Source organism: Lytechinus variegatus, chromosome 2, assembly GCF_018143015.1.
Source record: "Lytechinus variegatus isolate NC3 chromosome 2, Lvar_3.0, whole genome shotgun sequence".
In the NCBI taxonomy this organism is placed as follows: domain Eukaryota; kingdom Metazoa; phylum Echinodermata; class Echinoidea; order Temnopleuroida; family Toxopneustidae; genus Lytechinus; species Lytechinus variegatus.
In genome coordinates, this window is record NC_054741.1 from 46,013,010 (window position 1) to 46,027,452 (window position 14,443).

Below are 14,443 nucleotides of genomic sequence, written 5' to 3' on the forward strand. Positions count from 1 at the left end.
ATAGTGCTTAATATATCAAAATGATGTTCATAAGCACTTTTATGTTTTTACCCTGATTATCAGAGCCTGTCTTGCTTGACATCTGCATTGACTTACACACTCAGATGGAGAAAAGAAAAGTGTTGATGCTTTGCATTATGGCGTGTACCTATACACAAATCCTGATTACTTTCTACAAGAAAAAAAAATTATCACAAAAAGTTGCACACCTAAGGACATGTTATTAAATCTTGATTGCTAAAATTTGATTATATACAAAAGAGATTTCATGGATTTAATATAGTCCCTCTTAGAACAGCTTTCAAGGGATTGCTTTGTGTAACCTTTTAAGAAAGAGAAAAGTAGACTCTGAATGCTGTCAACGGACTTTCAGTGAGAACAGACACTTTATTCATTTCATTGCTATTGACATAACTGAAGGTACATGAATGCAGATAAATGTTTAAATGACCACACATATACTGTAATGAAATCCATGACATTTGCTTTTACGTTGAATTGATATTTTGTCCTCTTACCGGTTGTGATCTTTCCCATCTTGTTCTGATGTGTTGAATAGCTTTAGCAACCTCTTCACACTCCTGGTGCATGAAGGATAGGAGACGACCTTCTTGAAGCGTCACCGTGAACTGATTCTCGTCAACCAGGGCAACCTATCAAAACAATAATGATGATAAAATAATGTTTTATTTATCCAGGGGAGCCACTTATGTTATGAACCTGCTCTATCAGTGGACCCTGCATTACACAAGATGTTAACATTTCCCTTCTCTGATCAGCATGCCGAGTCCATAGCACAGGGAAGAAGATCACATTTTTACAAGTCTTTGGCATGATTTGACCGGCATTGAACACACGACCTACCATTCACGAGGCAGGTACCATTCACGAGGCAGGTACTCTACCACTGAGCCACCTTGCTTGGTAATCTACCAGAGCAACCTATCCAACAATGTTAGTGTTCCTGGTTTAACTGTTTAAGAGTGATATATAACTTAACCATGGTCACTTTTTCATGCAAAATAATATATCAAAAATTGCTTACCTCATCAATCTCTGAAGCAAGGTAGATGTCATTGAGTAGAACAGGCTGAACAAGGATCTTAGTCTTCTCCATACATGTCACATGGATTGCACTAGAACCAACCTGACAATTACAAAGAAACCATTGGTAAAAGTAAATAGTACTCCTATTCAATTCAATTTGATATTTATTCAAATCCAATAATACATAAAAAATATCATACAACATGTTTTTACAAGAGAAAAATATAGCAAATCTCAATTTAAGATAATTATTGTAATACCAAACAGCACAAAATACACGATTATTAAGAGCATAGTATTGGAATTGGGCAGTAATGAAATGATGGGATTATCAAGATGACTATCGCATGAGGTTGTGGAAACCTGGCAAATCTAACTTTTAGAATCTCTCTTGTCGAAGGAAAAACATACCCTACAGCGGCTAGTCACTTTTAATCAAAAGGGACTGGGGACCATGATAAACTCCTTCTCTTGACATTTTATAAAACCACAATTTTGAAATGCTCAGAGATACAAACACACAAAGTTAGGAATTATTTTCTTTGAAGATTTGTTCAATTTTCGGGGGGCAAAACTTGAATTACTCAAAAATAGTTCTCTAACAACATCACTTGGCATGACTTTCAAAATACACTGCAATGCCAATAATGGTTCATGTTGGGAATCTGTGTACTAAGTAATTTGTATTTGTCTTCTGTCATGAAGTTTATCTAAAAAGGGCCAGTCTTCTCCAGATGAATCAATTGCTGATAAAACTTCTCATTACCTTGATGGCTACTTTAATATCCTTGTGTGAGTCTGATAATTTGAGTGCATTGTTGAATACTTTCAGATCTTCATCCAGTCCCAGGGTAGCCTTGTGCAATCTTTGTTGATCAGGCTCGATGTATTCACCCAGCTTGGCTACGGACTCAATGAATATGATCTTCCGTGTACCCTGAAAGAGTCAAAAAATATTTTCTAATGAGTTTTTACGATGATGTAAATGAGGACTACTTCAGTTCATGAGCAATCACCCAAGGATTTTATTGATTTTTAAGATTACAGGATTTAGTATTGATATGCACATCCTATTGTACAAGATATATTCATCATCTGAAATAAGATGATTTGGGGGTTTAAATAGTATGAAAGCCATGAAAGAGGACTGGGTCCACAGAGATGAGCACAATATGAATAAAGAAAGTGAAAAAGAATGCCACCGGGTGATATTATAAAGTTATCCTCTTTATAAACTCCTAATCCTGACAGTTATCTATTTCTCTGCTTTTATAAAAACATCAAAGAATGAAATTTCCCTTTTATGAACCTGATGCAATGCAACCTGCCAATAGATACAAAGACCACCATTTTTCTTGTTTCCAGCGAAAAAAATTCACGGGGGAGATGGGCGAATTCGCCCTGGAAATGCCTAAGTCGCCCTCGAAATCACCCAAAATAATGCTTTTCGGGGGCGACATTAAGATTTTATTTTTAGTGCCAAAGAGAACAACTCAGCGGCCCACGAGCGCCATATGCTCAAGCTCCGCTTACCATTTAAAAATAATAAAAAATCAGCACTCAAAATCATGAACAAGCCTTGGAAATATAGCGAGGAGCACAGTTTGAAATTCCGAAGTTGCGTCTTTTTTTCTGCACCACGTTTTTCCATACACACGGTATGAAAGAAAAAAAATCAACGCAACGGTCGGGAAACGGTTGCATGTATAAGGGTCCATTATGGCTACCACCATGTGCAATTTCTAATTCACATTTTCCTCTACAGATATCACAATTCTGTGATAAATAATTCAAATTACACAGGAAATAAATCCCAGAGTCTAGTAACCTCGCATTGGTGAGTTGTCATTTGGGTTTGCTTTTCAAAACGGCCTCGTAACATCCATAAAAACTTATCTTTCTTGCTAATTACAACTTAAAATCATTTGTTTTCTTTTTCTAGGGGATGAGGTAAATATCAGACAATAAATCATCAAACAAAGCTCCATCTATTTTACAAGGCTGGTGGGATGCTCACGCGCGTACGCATTGCATTCGCGCTTGTACAAGCTAGCCAGTCTGAGCTCTGTCTCTCTGCCAGAGCTCTGAGTAAAGGCCTCAATGATGGTGATTTTATGTTTCAGACAGAATTCACATTTTGAGTATATTATTCAAAACTGCCAATAAAGTTTGATTTCTCCATTGTCATGTATATCTAAGTTATCAATGAGTTCATTCTCACGAAATTTAGACTCCCCCATAGAGAAATGCAATTTCCGTGGAGATCTGCGTTTTTAAAGAACTTCAGGAAAAGTTCATTTATATCCAAGTTCAACTCACAGTCACCACACACAAACACACCCACATCCAAGATTCTAAGCATGAATTTTTTTTTTTTTGAACAAATCAAAACAAATCACAAACAATCACAAGCAATCAAAACATTAACAAAATATTGTATCATTAAAAAAAAGAGGAAATAAAAGAAATAAAAATAACTTTAAAAATCATACGATATTAAAAAATAAGTAATAATTCATTAATAAGTGAACAGGTATTCCTCAAAATACAAAAATGTATTTGAAAAGAGCCCCTGAAATGCAAAAAGTAGCCCGCGAAAGTTAGAAATGGAGTCCCTGAAATTTTACAAACAATTGAAAATGGAGCCCCCAAAATTTAACAAAAAATTGAAAATGGAGCCCCCGAATTTTTTTTTTATATTCTCCCTGCTTGTTGCACACAGACAGTCTTAAAAGGCATGTTTGATGCTTTCACATTTACCTTCAGCAGGACAAAGACCCTTTCATTCCTCTTGATGTATTCCTTGAGTCTTGAGTTACAGTTGTAGACATAGACAGCTGACAGGTTCTGAGTAACATGTTCAGGGAAACGAACACCACGGGAAAGGACTTGGGGCTACAGAGGAGAACAAGATATTATATCAGTGGGTTTCTTTCCTGTCCGCTAAGAGAACATAAATGCTTGTAAGTTACAAATCACCCAGAGGACCAACAGCTTAGGGTTATTTCCAAGGGAGCTGGTAATAAGGCTAAATGTATCTTACCAGAGGTCACTAGCTTATCGAAATAAGAGACCACTGCTTTTTCAATTGAGCTTCTCGCCTCCTTTAATCATTATTCATAAATGAGATATGAACCAATTGTCATTATATTTTCAAAATGTATGAGAGGTACATTGTTAAAAATAGAACTTTAACTGGACACAGTGATATAAACAAAATTGATAGGAATCAATATGTGATACATTTAAACCCACATGAGCAACCACATGTATAGAAGGACCATGCAACTCAAACCTAATTTAGTATCCCTTAACATAGAATTCCTTGTCCATGGATCCTGTCTAAATAGTCAACTTTTCTTGTCTCTGTTGGTTGGTTTTATATACAGGTTTCACTCTCCCATTTCCCATATCATTACAGTCACTGTGTGTTTGAAATTCAAATACCTTCAGATCCTTGACTTTACTCTTTACTTTTGATTCTTAGCATATGTTCAATGAAATGTACAAGTTTCAGCATGGAAATACCAAGCAAAATGTTTGCATCCATTTTACATGAAAACATACACTTTCAAGACTGGCTGATCATTGAATGTACATCTTTCTTCAAAATATACCCATACAAATCATACAAATCTTATGATCAAAATACATTTGTTACCAAGAAAATAGTGCTACATAACGTCTCCCACATGACATACCTTGAAGCGATTGTCAGGTCCAAAGTTGGTGCAGTCTAGGACGACTTCAAATGGATTCTTATCAAATGGTTTGAGAGTGAGTAAGATGTGGTACATCAACTGCTCAAAGTCTATCTCTGAACACCTGAATCAGAAAAGAACAGAAAACAATTTGGGAATGAAATGGTTTACAGTTCTCCAAGTGGTTAGTCATGAAAAGGACAACTGGGATTTAGAAGAGATGAAGTGAAAAAAGAAAACAACATAAACATGGCAGTGTTAGGTGTCTTGAGACACTGATTTTATTGTCATGTGTATTGTCTTGGTCTCAGTCTCAAAGGGAACTTGATCCCCAAAAGTGGTAGGCATTTGCCATACGCAAAATTCAGAATGGGGGTTGCGTAACAGGACTGCATGGTGATGTCACTACAAACTTTATGAATACTTTGTTGGGTTGTACCCTGTCCAGCTGAACAAAAATGAGAAAGTATACGAGCTAGGGGAGAAAGAAAAGGAATGAGATAGTGGGAATGACTTGAAATTCCTACTCACTTGTATTTCCTTGCTACGTAGTAGAAGACAGGATTGCCTGCCTTTGAGATACCATCTTGGTAGAAGATGTTGAGAGATTTAAGACGCTTGAAGTCTTCCTCGTTGAAGATGTTGCGTCTGGCCATCATCTCTTCAAAGCTGCTGCTTGTCAGATCCATGCTCCCAAAACTGAAAATAAAATGAAAGACAAGTGATATAGGTGATGTGGATGAAAATGTATTACTGATTCGAACTCCTCTAATCATAACGATAATGATCTATTAAACTCAGCTCAAGGCACACATGTGAGTGAAGACAACAACAAATAAACTTTGGTAATCAAGTATACATTATGTTGTATAATGGTCAATTTTAGAAAATTATAAGGGATGGTTAGGAACCTCTGATAAGTGTTGGGGGCTTTATAAGCAAGTGTGCTTAACCTGGGGGTGTTTCACAAAGATTTAAGTATGACTTCGAGTCGCACTTAAATGCCTATTTGTGTGCGGTATAAAAGGCATGACCGCATTGGTCATATCATACCAAGAGGACGCGCACTACTGCGTATTGAAGTTCGACTCTAAGTCATACTTAAATCTTTGTGAAACCCCCCTGGCTGAGTTTTAAATCATGGGCCCTCCAAAATTATATAACATTCAATACAAAGAAAGGGGGGGGGGAGGGAGTCAACAAGCTTTTGAAGAAATTCCAGCTCTCCCCTACATGTATCTTCAATTCCACTTACTTCCATGACTGCATGATCCTTAAAATTAATGGGATGCTATCACAATACATATATCATTTCCAGGTAATATTTGCCCCATGACTTACTGTGAATCAAGGACCAATCTGGAATGTTCTGGAGGGCCAATGTAAGCTAGGAGAGTGATCATCTTATCAAACGGTCTGCGTCCGACGGCTCGATGATCTCTGTATTTAAAAAAAAATCAAACAGGAATGAGATCGCTGCTCACAACCATCACTGATTTTCATATGACTTCATTGAAGAAAAAATTGCACTATTCACAATAACAAAAGCTAGTAATGTACTTACCTACTTGTTGAATATAAATTCCATTTTATTATATTTGACTGTCCACTTTTTTTTAATTTTCCTAATTGGTTTCTGTGTTTATTTATTTCTTTTATGCCCAATATTAAAAATGTCATGGGAAATGCAAAAAGTGAAAATTATACTTTGACCATAGGGCAATGTAGGAATGTAAATATTTGAGCTTACCTGCTACTTGACAGAAAAGCACCCATCTTCTCTTGATGATTCCATAATAATCTATGAAGGGCAAGAACATTGGCATCAGAGATGTAGGAAGTACTGCTGACACTCTCAATGGTATGGCAGTCTGAAGCAATGTCCTGGAAGAATCTATGGAAAGAATAAAAGAACAAATAATTGCAAATAACTAAATCTTTGTGGCAGAGCAGAGTATCAACGGTTTTTTGTTTGACTGGAGATTGCTCTGGATTTTTCATTACCATTGGTGGACCACTAAAATAAAGAAATACATCAGAAATGCAGTATCACCAAAGACGGCCTACAGTTCCTTATTTCGATCTGCAAATCAAAACTTTTACATGATATTATGTTTAAAACCTTTAATCAATCAAGTAGAGCTTTGGAAATAGTACCGAACAGGATTTCTACATTTTCTTGCTTGAATTTACTAGCCTGTAACATTATAATTAATACTGGTTGTTACGTATGTTTTCAACTCTTAGTTACTCCACTTCAGAATTGCAGCAGAGTAAGTATCAGACCTTATTTGCCTGCTACAAGATCCCCAGTGTGTGGCAAAATTCAGATGAAATCTGCTCAGTTTGGAAGAGGCGTACACAAAACAAACTGGAGTTTACCTCATGGCTCGGACGGCATTCTCACTGAGAAACTTATTGAAGTGCATCATATGCTGTTCTTTGAATTGCACCTGGTTGGCAACATTCTGCATAATCTTAGAGACCAACTTAAGACCTCTCTGCACCTTCAACGATGGCTTCATGTTCACAATCCCATGCTCATAGGGTGATACTGTATGGAAAGAAGTGTACATGTACATGTAAGTCAAATATAAATCACATATTGTCAGTGGGCTGTTTAAACCTCATATCTTATTAAAATACTGTAAGGATTACTTAGAGAAAAAATGTATTTCAGAAATATGACAATGGTTGCAAATTCACATTGCTCCTGAACAGCCACCAAATTCTTTAAAGAGAACTTTTCTAGGCAAAGGAAGTTTTTCACTTATGCCATGAGTGTTTTCCGGGCTGTCCTAAAAATTCTTAGTTTCAGATAGAATGTTTCAACAACACACTAACAATGTGCAGTATAAGTCAGAAATAAGGAAAACATTAGTCACATACAGATAAAGCATAAATCACATAAAGTCACTCATAAGTCGCATATAGGTCACAAATAGGTCATATGTAGAGTGGATAGTATAAGTCCCACAACTAAATCAAATATAAGAATAAAAAGCATGTTCTGCTTTCAAAGCTGAACATTGTTCACTGTGACCAATTCTTTACAAGCTTGAATCTGACCAATCAGAACCTTACTTTTAAATAAGCTTTCATAACAATAAGAGGATATGATTAGCTGTGATAAAAATCTCCTATTGTTTTCTTTAGAATTTTTCCAACATAGCAACATGAAATTTACACTTGGGTTAAACTTACCAATGGCAGGATTGATAAACCTGAGGAATATTGCACTCCCCACAGCTCCTAATGTATTCATTGGAAACCTCTGGGCTACAACCTCCTTCAAGCAATGGCACACACTACGTAGCTGGGGCGGAAACCTACATGAAAACAAGATTGCATAATCATTTAATAGTCAATTACACCACAAAATACTGTAATTAGTAGTTTTCATATCTGATATGCCTGATTCCATAGGCAACTAAATCCACTTTTTCAATGATCATTAATGTTACATCGCAAACATATCAAATATCTTTAGTCAGAGCAACTACAACTTCATTGTATTTTATTAATTCAAGATTTACAACATACACGTAATAACTCACTCCAGGTGTATGATATCTTAAAGAACTACAGAAATTGTATACTCTTGGAGCTGTAATGAAAGTTTTACCCCTAGCAAGAACAAAATATACTTTTCTTCTTCAAATCAATCCATCTACAAAGTACATGTTGCTGAAAAATAGAGCCTCATTAGTTTTACTTTTGATAATGACAAATATTTATACACACCTATTCACATTATCTACTATTAAAAACATTTCTCTATTCATCATAAACCCACATCATGATTAGGTTCAACGTTAACCATGTTGATGGCAGCAATAAGAAAGAGCCAATCCATGAAAGGTTTCCAAAATAATTTCTGTTGATGGCATTATCTTCACTAGACAATTACAGATAATCAAAATATGAGTTTGCAAACCAGGAACTGTCTCCCAAAAGAGCTAACTGCAACTTGAAATTATTCTTAGTTGTAAATACACACATCATATTCAACACATAATTCTGTGATGACTTCATAGTATCTGATCTATATCCAGATGCATATTAAATGGCATGGAGCTATATAATTAAGAGCGATCTGAGATCAAATTCAATTCTTGGAGAAACAGTCTCCACCCCTTCAAGAACATCACTTACTGATCGACTGAATTGACAATGGCAATGAAGAACTTCTTGGCCAGCTGCATAAGGTTAGACTGGTACTCTGGAAGGTTGTCCTCTTCATGCGCTTCCATGCGAGCAGTATCCACCTCATAGCGGATATGACTCGTCGGACCCGTCATCATCTCCTGCACCAGCGGCTGGAGGAGGAGCTTGAGGTAGTTCTGACCGTACATCTTGAAGCAGGCAGCCATGATCTTGGACGCCAGGCTGTTGCCTCGGAATAAGGTCTGCATGCAGTCCGCCAGCTCCACCTGCAGATGTAGGCGAGTTATGTATCAATTGGAGTGCTCAGAAATATACAGTGCATCCCACAAAAAACGAAACCGAGGTTTAGCAATGATTTATCATAACTCAATCACAAATACAATAGACAAATGACCTACCATTGTTAAGTTCAAATTGTCTTCTTTCAGCTGGTATAAAACAATTTTTTCCATTCATGCATTAGTGAGTAAAAACAATTTGAAGAAAGGATAGCAAAAAGTCATTTGGTGGGGGGTATCAAAATTTCAAACAGAAAATCACATACCTAAAAATTTGAACTCCTGCTCTTTAATTTGATAGCTAATTTGCAGAAAACGGTCAAGAAATAACAAAGTCATGTTTCTTCAAAGTATGCTTGTATTTCCATAATTCCATGAATCAAACATATTTTCACCGGTTTCCCACCGAAGCTATCGCACAGTTAACAAAATACTTTCTGCATGGCTGATCATCAACAAAACGGAGTGTCGAGTAAGTCTAAAAGATATCCTCTAAAACCTCTTAAATTTATGAAATTATTGGAATTTAAGCCTTATTTCACTTTATTTCTTGACCGTTTTCTGTAATTGAGGTATCAAACTAAAGAGCAGATATTGAACTTTTAAAAAATGTGATTTTTTTTTTAAAACTAAGATACTGCCAACCAAGTGACTTTGTGGTTTCCTTTCTTCAAATTGTTTTTGCTCACTCATGCATGAATAAGGAATAATCTCAGTTATTTCAAATGAAAGAGGTGACCCTAAGCTTTACAATGATGGGTCATTTGTCTATTGAATTTGCGATTAAGGCATGATAAATCATCTATAAATCTCGGTTTCATTTTTATGGGACACACAGTATAGACTGATTGGAGGAATTATCAAGGAGGGCACGAACTAACACTGGCCTTGTTTTATTTTACGTCGATAACCTAGAAGGAATGGTATGTTAAATGATACATGTTTCAGTTTGTTATGCATCTTATTTTCATAATTGCAAGCCTGCACATGACAGTTTACATCAGTTACTTGGGCAGCAATTTATTTTCAAACAATTAAAAAGTTAAAGATAGTAGAAAAACATTGGATGGTATAATGCTTAATCCAAATAGACAGCTTTACCTTTGATATGAAATAGTTAGTGACTTCATTTTTTAGTTTAAGAGCTGGGATTCAAACAAGAAATCACAGGTAAGGTGATCTTAGCAAAACAAAAGAGAGATACATGCTAAAGTTTATTATTTTGCCTAAATAATTTTAACCTCTAAACCTACTTTTTTATATCAAAGTATTAGCCCTTTAATAATTTCAGTCCTTTAATAATTTTAAGTCTATACCCTAATATAAATAACAATATGAAAAAAATATATATGTTACTTGATACTGTATTTAAAATGTTGAGGAAAATTGGAACCTATTTCTTAAAATGAAAATTTTATTCTACTCCTTGATAATTCCTCTCAAAAGCAAACACTTAACAACTATTCACATTTTCATGCAATCTACCCATAGCCTTCAAATCTGATAAGACACCTAATATCACTCTGGTTTGACACATAAAATGTTTAGAAGCTTCAAAATTTCCAATGTCTTGCACAGTATTATTTCATAAAATTTTGGAACTGTTTGAATAATTTGATTTCATTTTTCTTTAAAATAAAGTCATTGTTGAGTTAAACCTATAATGTAGGTTTCATCTCTATTTATGTATGCCTTATCTCTCCCACTAATTCTGTTTTAAAATCTAAACAATGCACACATACACACGCACACATACTACTGTCACTTCAAAATACAAAAACAAATTCCCTGTATCCCCATAGGTACCCAGAGAAAACAGTTGCTGTCCAATCTATGGTTATTTTATAGGTTTTGTGATACTTGTAGATTTGAGTGATGTCAGAGATGAAAGAAAACTAGAAATTCCAGATTTCAATGACATTAATATGCCACAACCCAGTCAGAGATGACAGAAATTGCTAAACATGTTAGGAAAACTTATAGGTTTCAATGAAGACATCAATCTATAATTATAATATGATTTTTTTATATATATTTGTTTGGTAGGTTTTGGAAAAGGTCAAAGATGAATTTGCCAAATAGAAGATATTCCAGGTTTCAGTGGCATTAAGATGTCACAAGACTTATTAACCACTACAAGAATCTTCAGAACCTGTTCCCTTTTTAACCTGTATTTGTACATTGTGAATCAGTTTTGAGTACCCCCAAAAAAGGAATCTTTTCCTTTTTTCTCCAAAAGTCTTTGGGTTATTCTTGTGCCCCACCAGATGCCCAAAAGTCTCATCTTAGGCCCCTCCCACTTTTGTGTATACCCTGCCCCTCAACTATATGGATCCCCATTCACCTCCAGGGAACTTTTTGTTTCACAACATCCATGCACATTGAACACATAATACTCAACCTGAGTTCCACTTAACATCTAGTATATACCTTTACCTCTTTTGAGAACATATTCCACAGCAGTTGGTAGAGCAAGTGTTTAGCATCAAACAGAGTCACATAAACCCTGGCTAGTTCATCCTACAAATAGAACAATCATATCTATTTAACAAGTGTTATTAAACATATATGAAGTCTCTTCAACAGTGGATACTAAACGGACAAACGAACACCCTGTGGTTTATTCATCCTACAGATAAAACAATCATATCCATTTAATGCAAACTGTAACACATTGTTCTACTATCCGGGAACATTGAAAATGCTGCCCTTAAAGAATCCCATTGCCCTTGTCAATCAACTCTCTACAATTATGTAACAGGCACATTTCAATTTCCCTCTCAAGGCAAGTCAATATTTAATATAAATCTTTCATAATTATTTCTCATTGAATAATAAATACTTCCCAATTCACGCTCAAAAGTGAATAAGTTAGATGACTAAAAATGTTTCAATTCATCTACAGTTGTACAGAAAAAGAACACATTCATTAATCTTGACAATTAACTTTCAATTTGATCACTCTCTGAAGTCAACTCCTAACACTTGTGGAGTATGTAACTTTACCATCTGTGATGAAGCAATGACATTAGCGAGGGCCATGGCGATTGGGAGTTCCCCCTTATCACCGAGCATGGTCATAAGACCAACCAGCCTCTCAAACCGGTCAGCAAGGACCGTCTCTGCCAGGGTATCAAATTCTGTTCCTTGTTGAAGGATTTTAGTGAGGACCTCGATGAAGGCTGCTCTCGTCTGGACATCAGGGTGATAACCCAGTTCTAGAAAAAAAGGCACAAAAGTACAGCATTGAGAATGGGATAGCAAAATCAGTCTGAAAAAGTCTTACAAAACATTGTGTTTGGCGTGCTATCATTTAAAGTGAAAAATGCAGATGCTGGCATCAGCTAGGCATTGCTAAATTTCTCTAAATAACAGATTTAAAATATTTTCACAAATTCATTACAATGTTAGTAATAACAAAATGATATTATATTGATTTTTTAATACATGGATATACACATAGTCATGGATTACCACAGAGAAGAAGAAACCAGTATAAGATAGAGATTTTGGATTTTAAAGCTCTTAATCACAGCTGAGACGAGTAGGCATCATTGAACATTGAATACATAAATAATATAAAATTATATTCATAGCATATCAGAACAAGAAAAAAACAGTGATAGACAACAAAATGGCAATATCTTAACCTGACATGAATTCAAAGAAATTATCTGACAAAATTTAAGTGATAAAAATGAATCAATACTACATGGCACATGTATGTATGTTTGCAAAAAGTGAATATTGTGTTAACCTATGGAATTTCAAAGACCACTATCTATGTTTGCACTGAGTAGGTTTGACATCAATGGACACATCTAATTTGTTATGAATGAATTACATCTACAATATTAATGGATGTGAAAACTATAGATAGATTGAATTTACCTATGGAATGTCTAAGACCACTGTCTATGTTTGCACTGAGTAGGTTTGACATTGCTTGTATAGTACATTTCCTGAGTGAAGACTGATTATTAGTCTCGGGAAGAGACCTCGTTGATTCAACGCTCTTCTCCTCCTCTCTATCCATGACATCATTCAAGAGCTTCATAAATAATGTAAAATATCTGGCAAGGAGGGAAGAAAAGACTTCTGTTAAAGAAGACTCTTAGAGATTGAGATGAATTCATGTAATACAGCGAATTATCACCTATAAAGATTGTTTTAGTGATGCATCAAAAATGCATTTTGGACTGCATCAATTGATCAATACCAGAGCATATTGAACAAAGGATCGGAATCCGATGGATATCCCATAAGCCACTGTACAAAACTTGCTGTTCATTAATAAATAATAACAATTTTATATACCACAAAATCGCCTCTAAGCGGTTAAGAGAGAGGAAAATGAAGTATAAAGGAAATAGAAATAGAAATACTTTGCACAACAAAATGTACCAAAACTAATATTACAATTTACAACTTTCTCACAAAATCATGAATAAAGAAATACCATCAAATGGGCCAATAAACATATGATATGATCAATTCAAGATTTAAAAAGATGAGTTTTAAGCATAACTTTAAATGTATCAACACTGTTGGCATTGCGAATTTGTACGGGGAGATTGTTCCAAAGAAATGAAGCTGCAGATTGAGCCAATATTGAATGGTCTGATGCACAGGTGTGAATGCACGAAAAATACAATTTATGCAAATATTTGATCACTTCTATGATCAAATTTGATCTTATGAAGTGAGGCCATATTAATTGCTTGTGGTAAGTGACATGACTAGCTCGATCAAAGTTTTTCCTCTTTTTTGGAGGGTGGGATAGATAATAATGATTATATTGGATGGCTATGGATGTGAACAAAGCGAACACTCTTGGTCCGCTGTATATATACACTAGTGTTCTTGTACACAAAAACTTTATTAATCAAGTGATTCTAACAATATGTAAAAACACCGAGTTCAGAGAGAACATTTTTAGACATAATTGGCCCCCATTGTAGTGTAGGTTGGCAGTGATATAAAATCAAATTATCTGTAGCTTTTGGGTTTTTAAATAATTGCATTTCAATAATCAATTCTGATTGGTAAAAATAACATCACATTAGGTATTTGTCCCCCCCCCCTTTTAAACCTTGTTGCTACCTCTTTTGTGGCACCAATCAGATGAGCCTATACAGCATCTTTTGGATAATAATAAAATCATTACATCATCAACAGACTGGTCTAAATCAAAAGGTATTTCCCTTCATCTAACAGTTGCATTATCGGAATGGAATTAATATCAACAAG

General features: G+C 35.3%; 1 protein-coding gene across 2 annotated transcripts in view; it reads right to left on the minus strand.

The window, feature by feature from the left end:
- LOC121408157 (neurofibromin-like) overlaps nt 1-14,443 on the minus strand; it is an 83,492-nt gene that overhangs the window by 20,185 nt on the left and 48,864 nt on the right. The window contains exons 26-39 of one of the 2 annotated variants that reach the window (XM_041599504.1): nt 13,085-13,266; nt 12,200-12,411; nt 11,630-11,713; nt 8,904-9,181; nt 7,953-8,077; nt 7,131-7,302; nt 6,499-6,642; nt 6,090-6,188; nt 5,280-5,447; nt 4,749-4,872; nt 3,808-3,942; nt 1,814-1,984; nt 1,046-1,147; nt 519-653 (exon numbers count right to left, since the gene is read on the minus strand). In XM_041599504.1, coding sequence (XP_041455438.1) covers nt 519-653; nt 1,046-1,147; nt 1,814-1,984; nt 3,808-3,942; nt 4,749-4,872; nt 5,280-5,447; nt 6,090-6,188; nt 6,499-6,642; nt 7,131-7,302; nt 7,953-8,077; nt 8,904-9,181; nt 11,630-11,713; nt 12,200-12,411; nt 13,085-13,266 — 2,131 coding nt within the window. Of the gene's footprint in view, nt 1-518; nt 654-1,045; nt 1,148-1,813; nt 1,985-3,807; nt 3,943-4,748; nt 4,873-5,279; nt 5,448-6,089; nt 6,189-6,498; nt 6,643-7,130; nt 7,303-7,952; nt 8,078-8,903; nt 9,182-11,623; nt 11,714-12,199; nt 12,412-13,084; nt 13,267-14,443 lie in introns of both variants that reach the window. The other variant, XM_041599503.1, reaches the window with a different exon arrangement.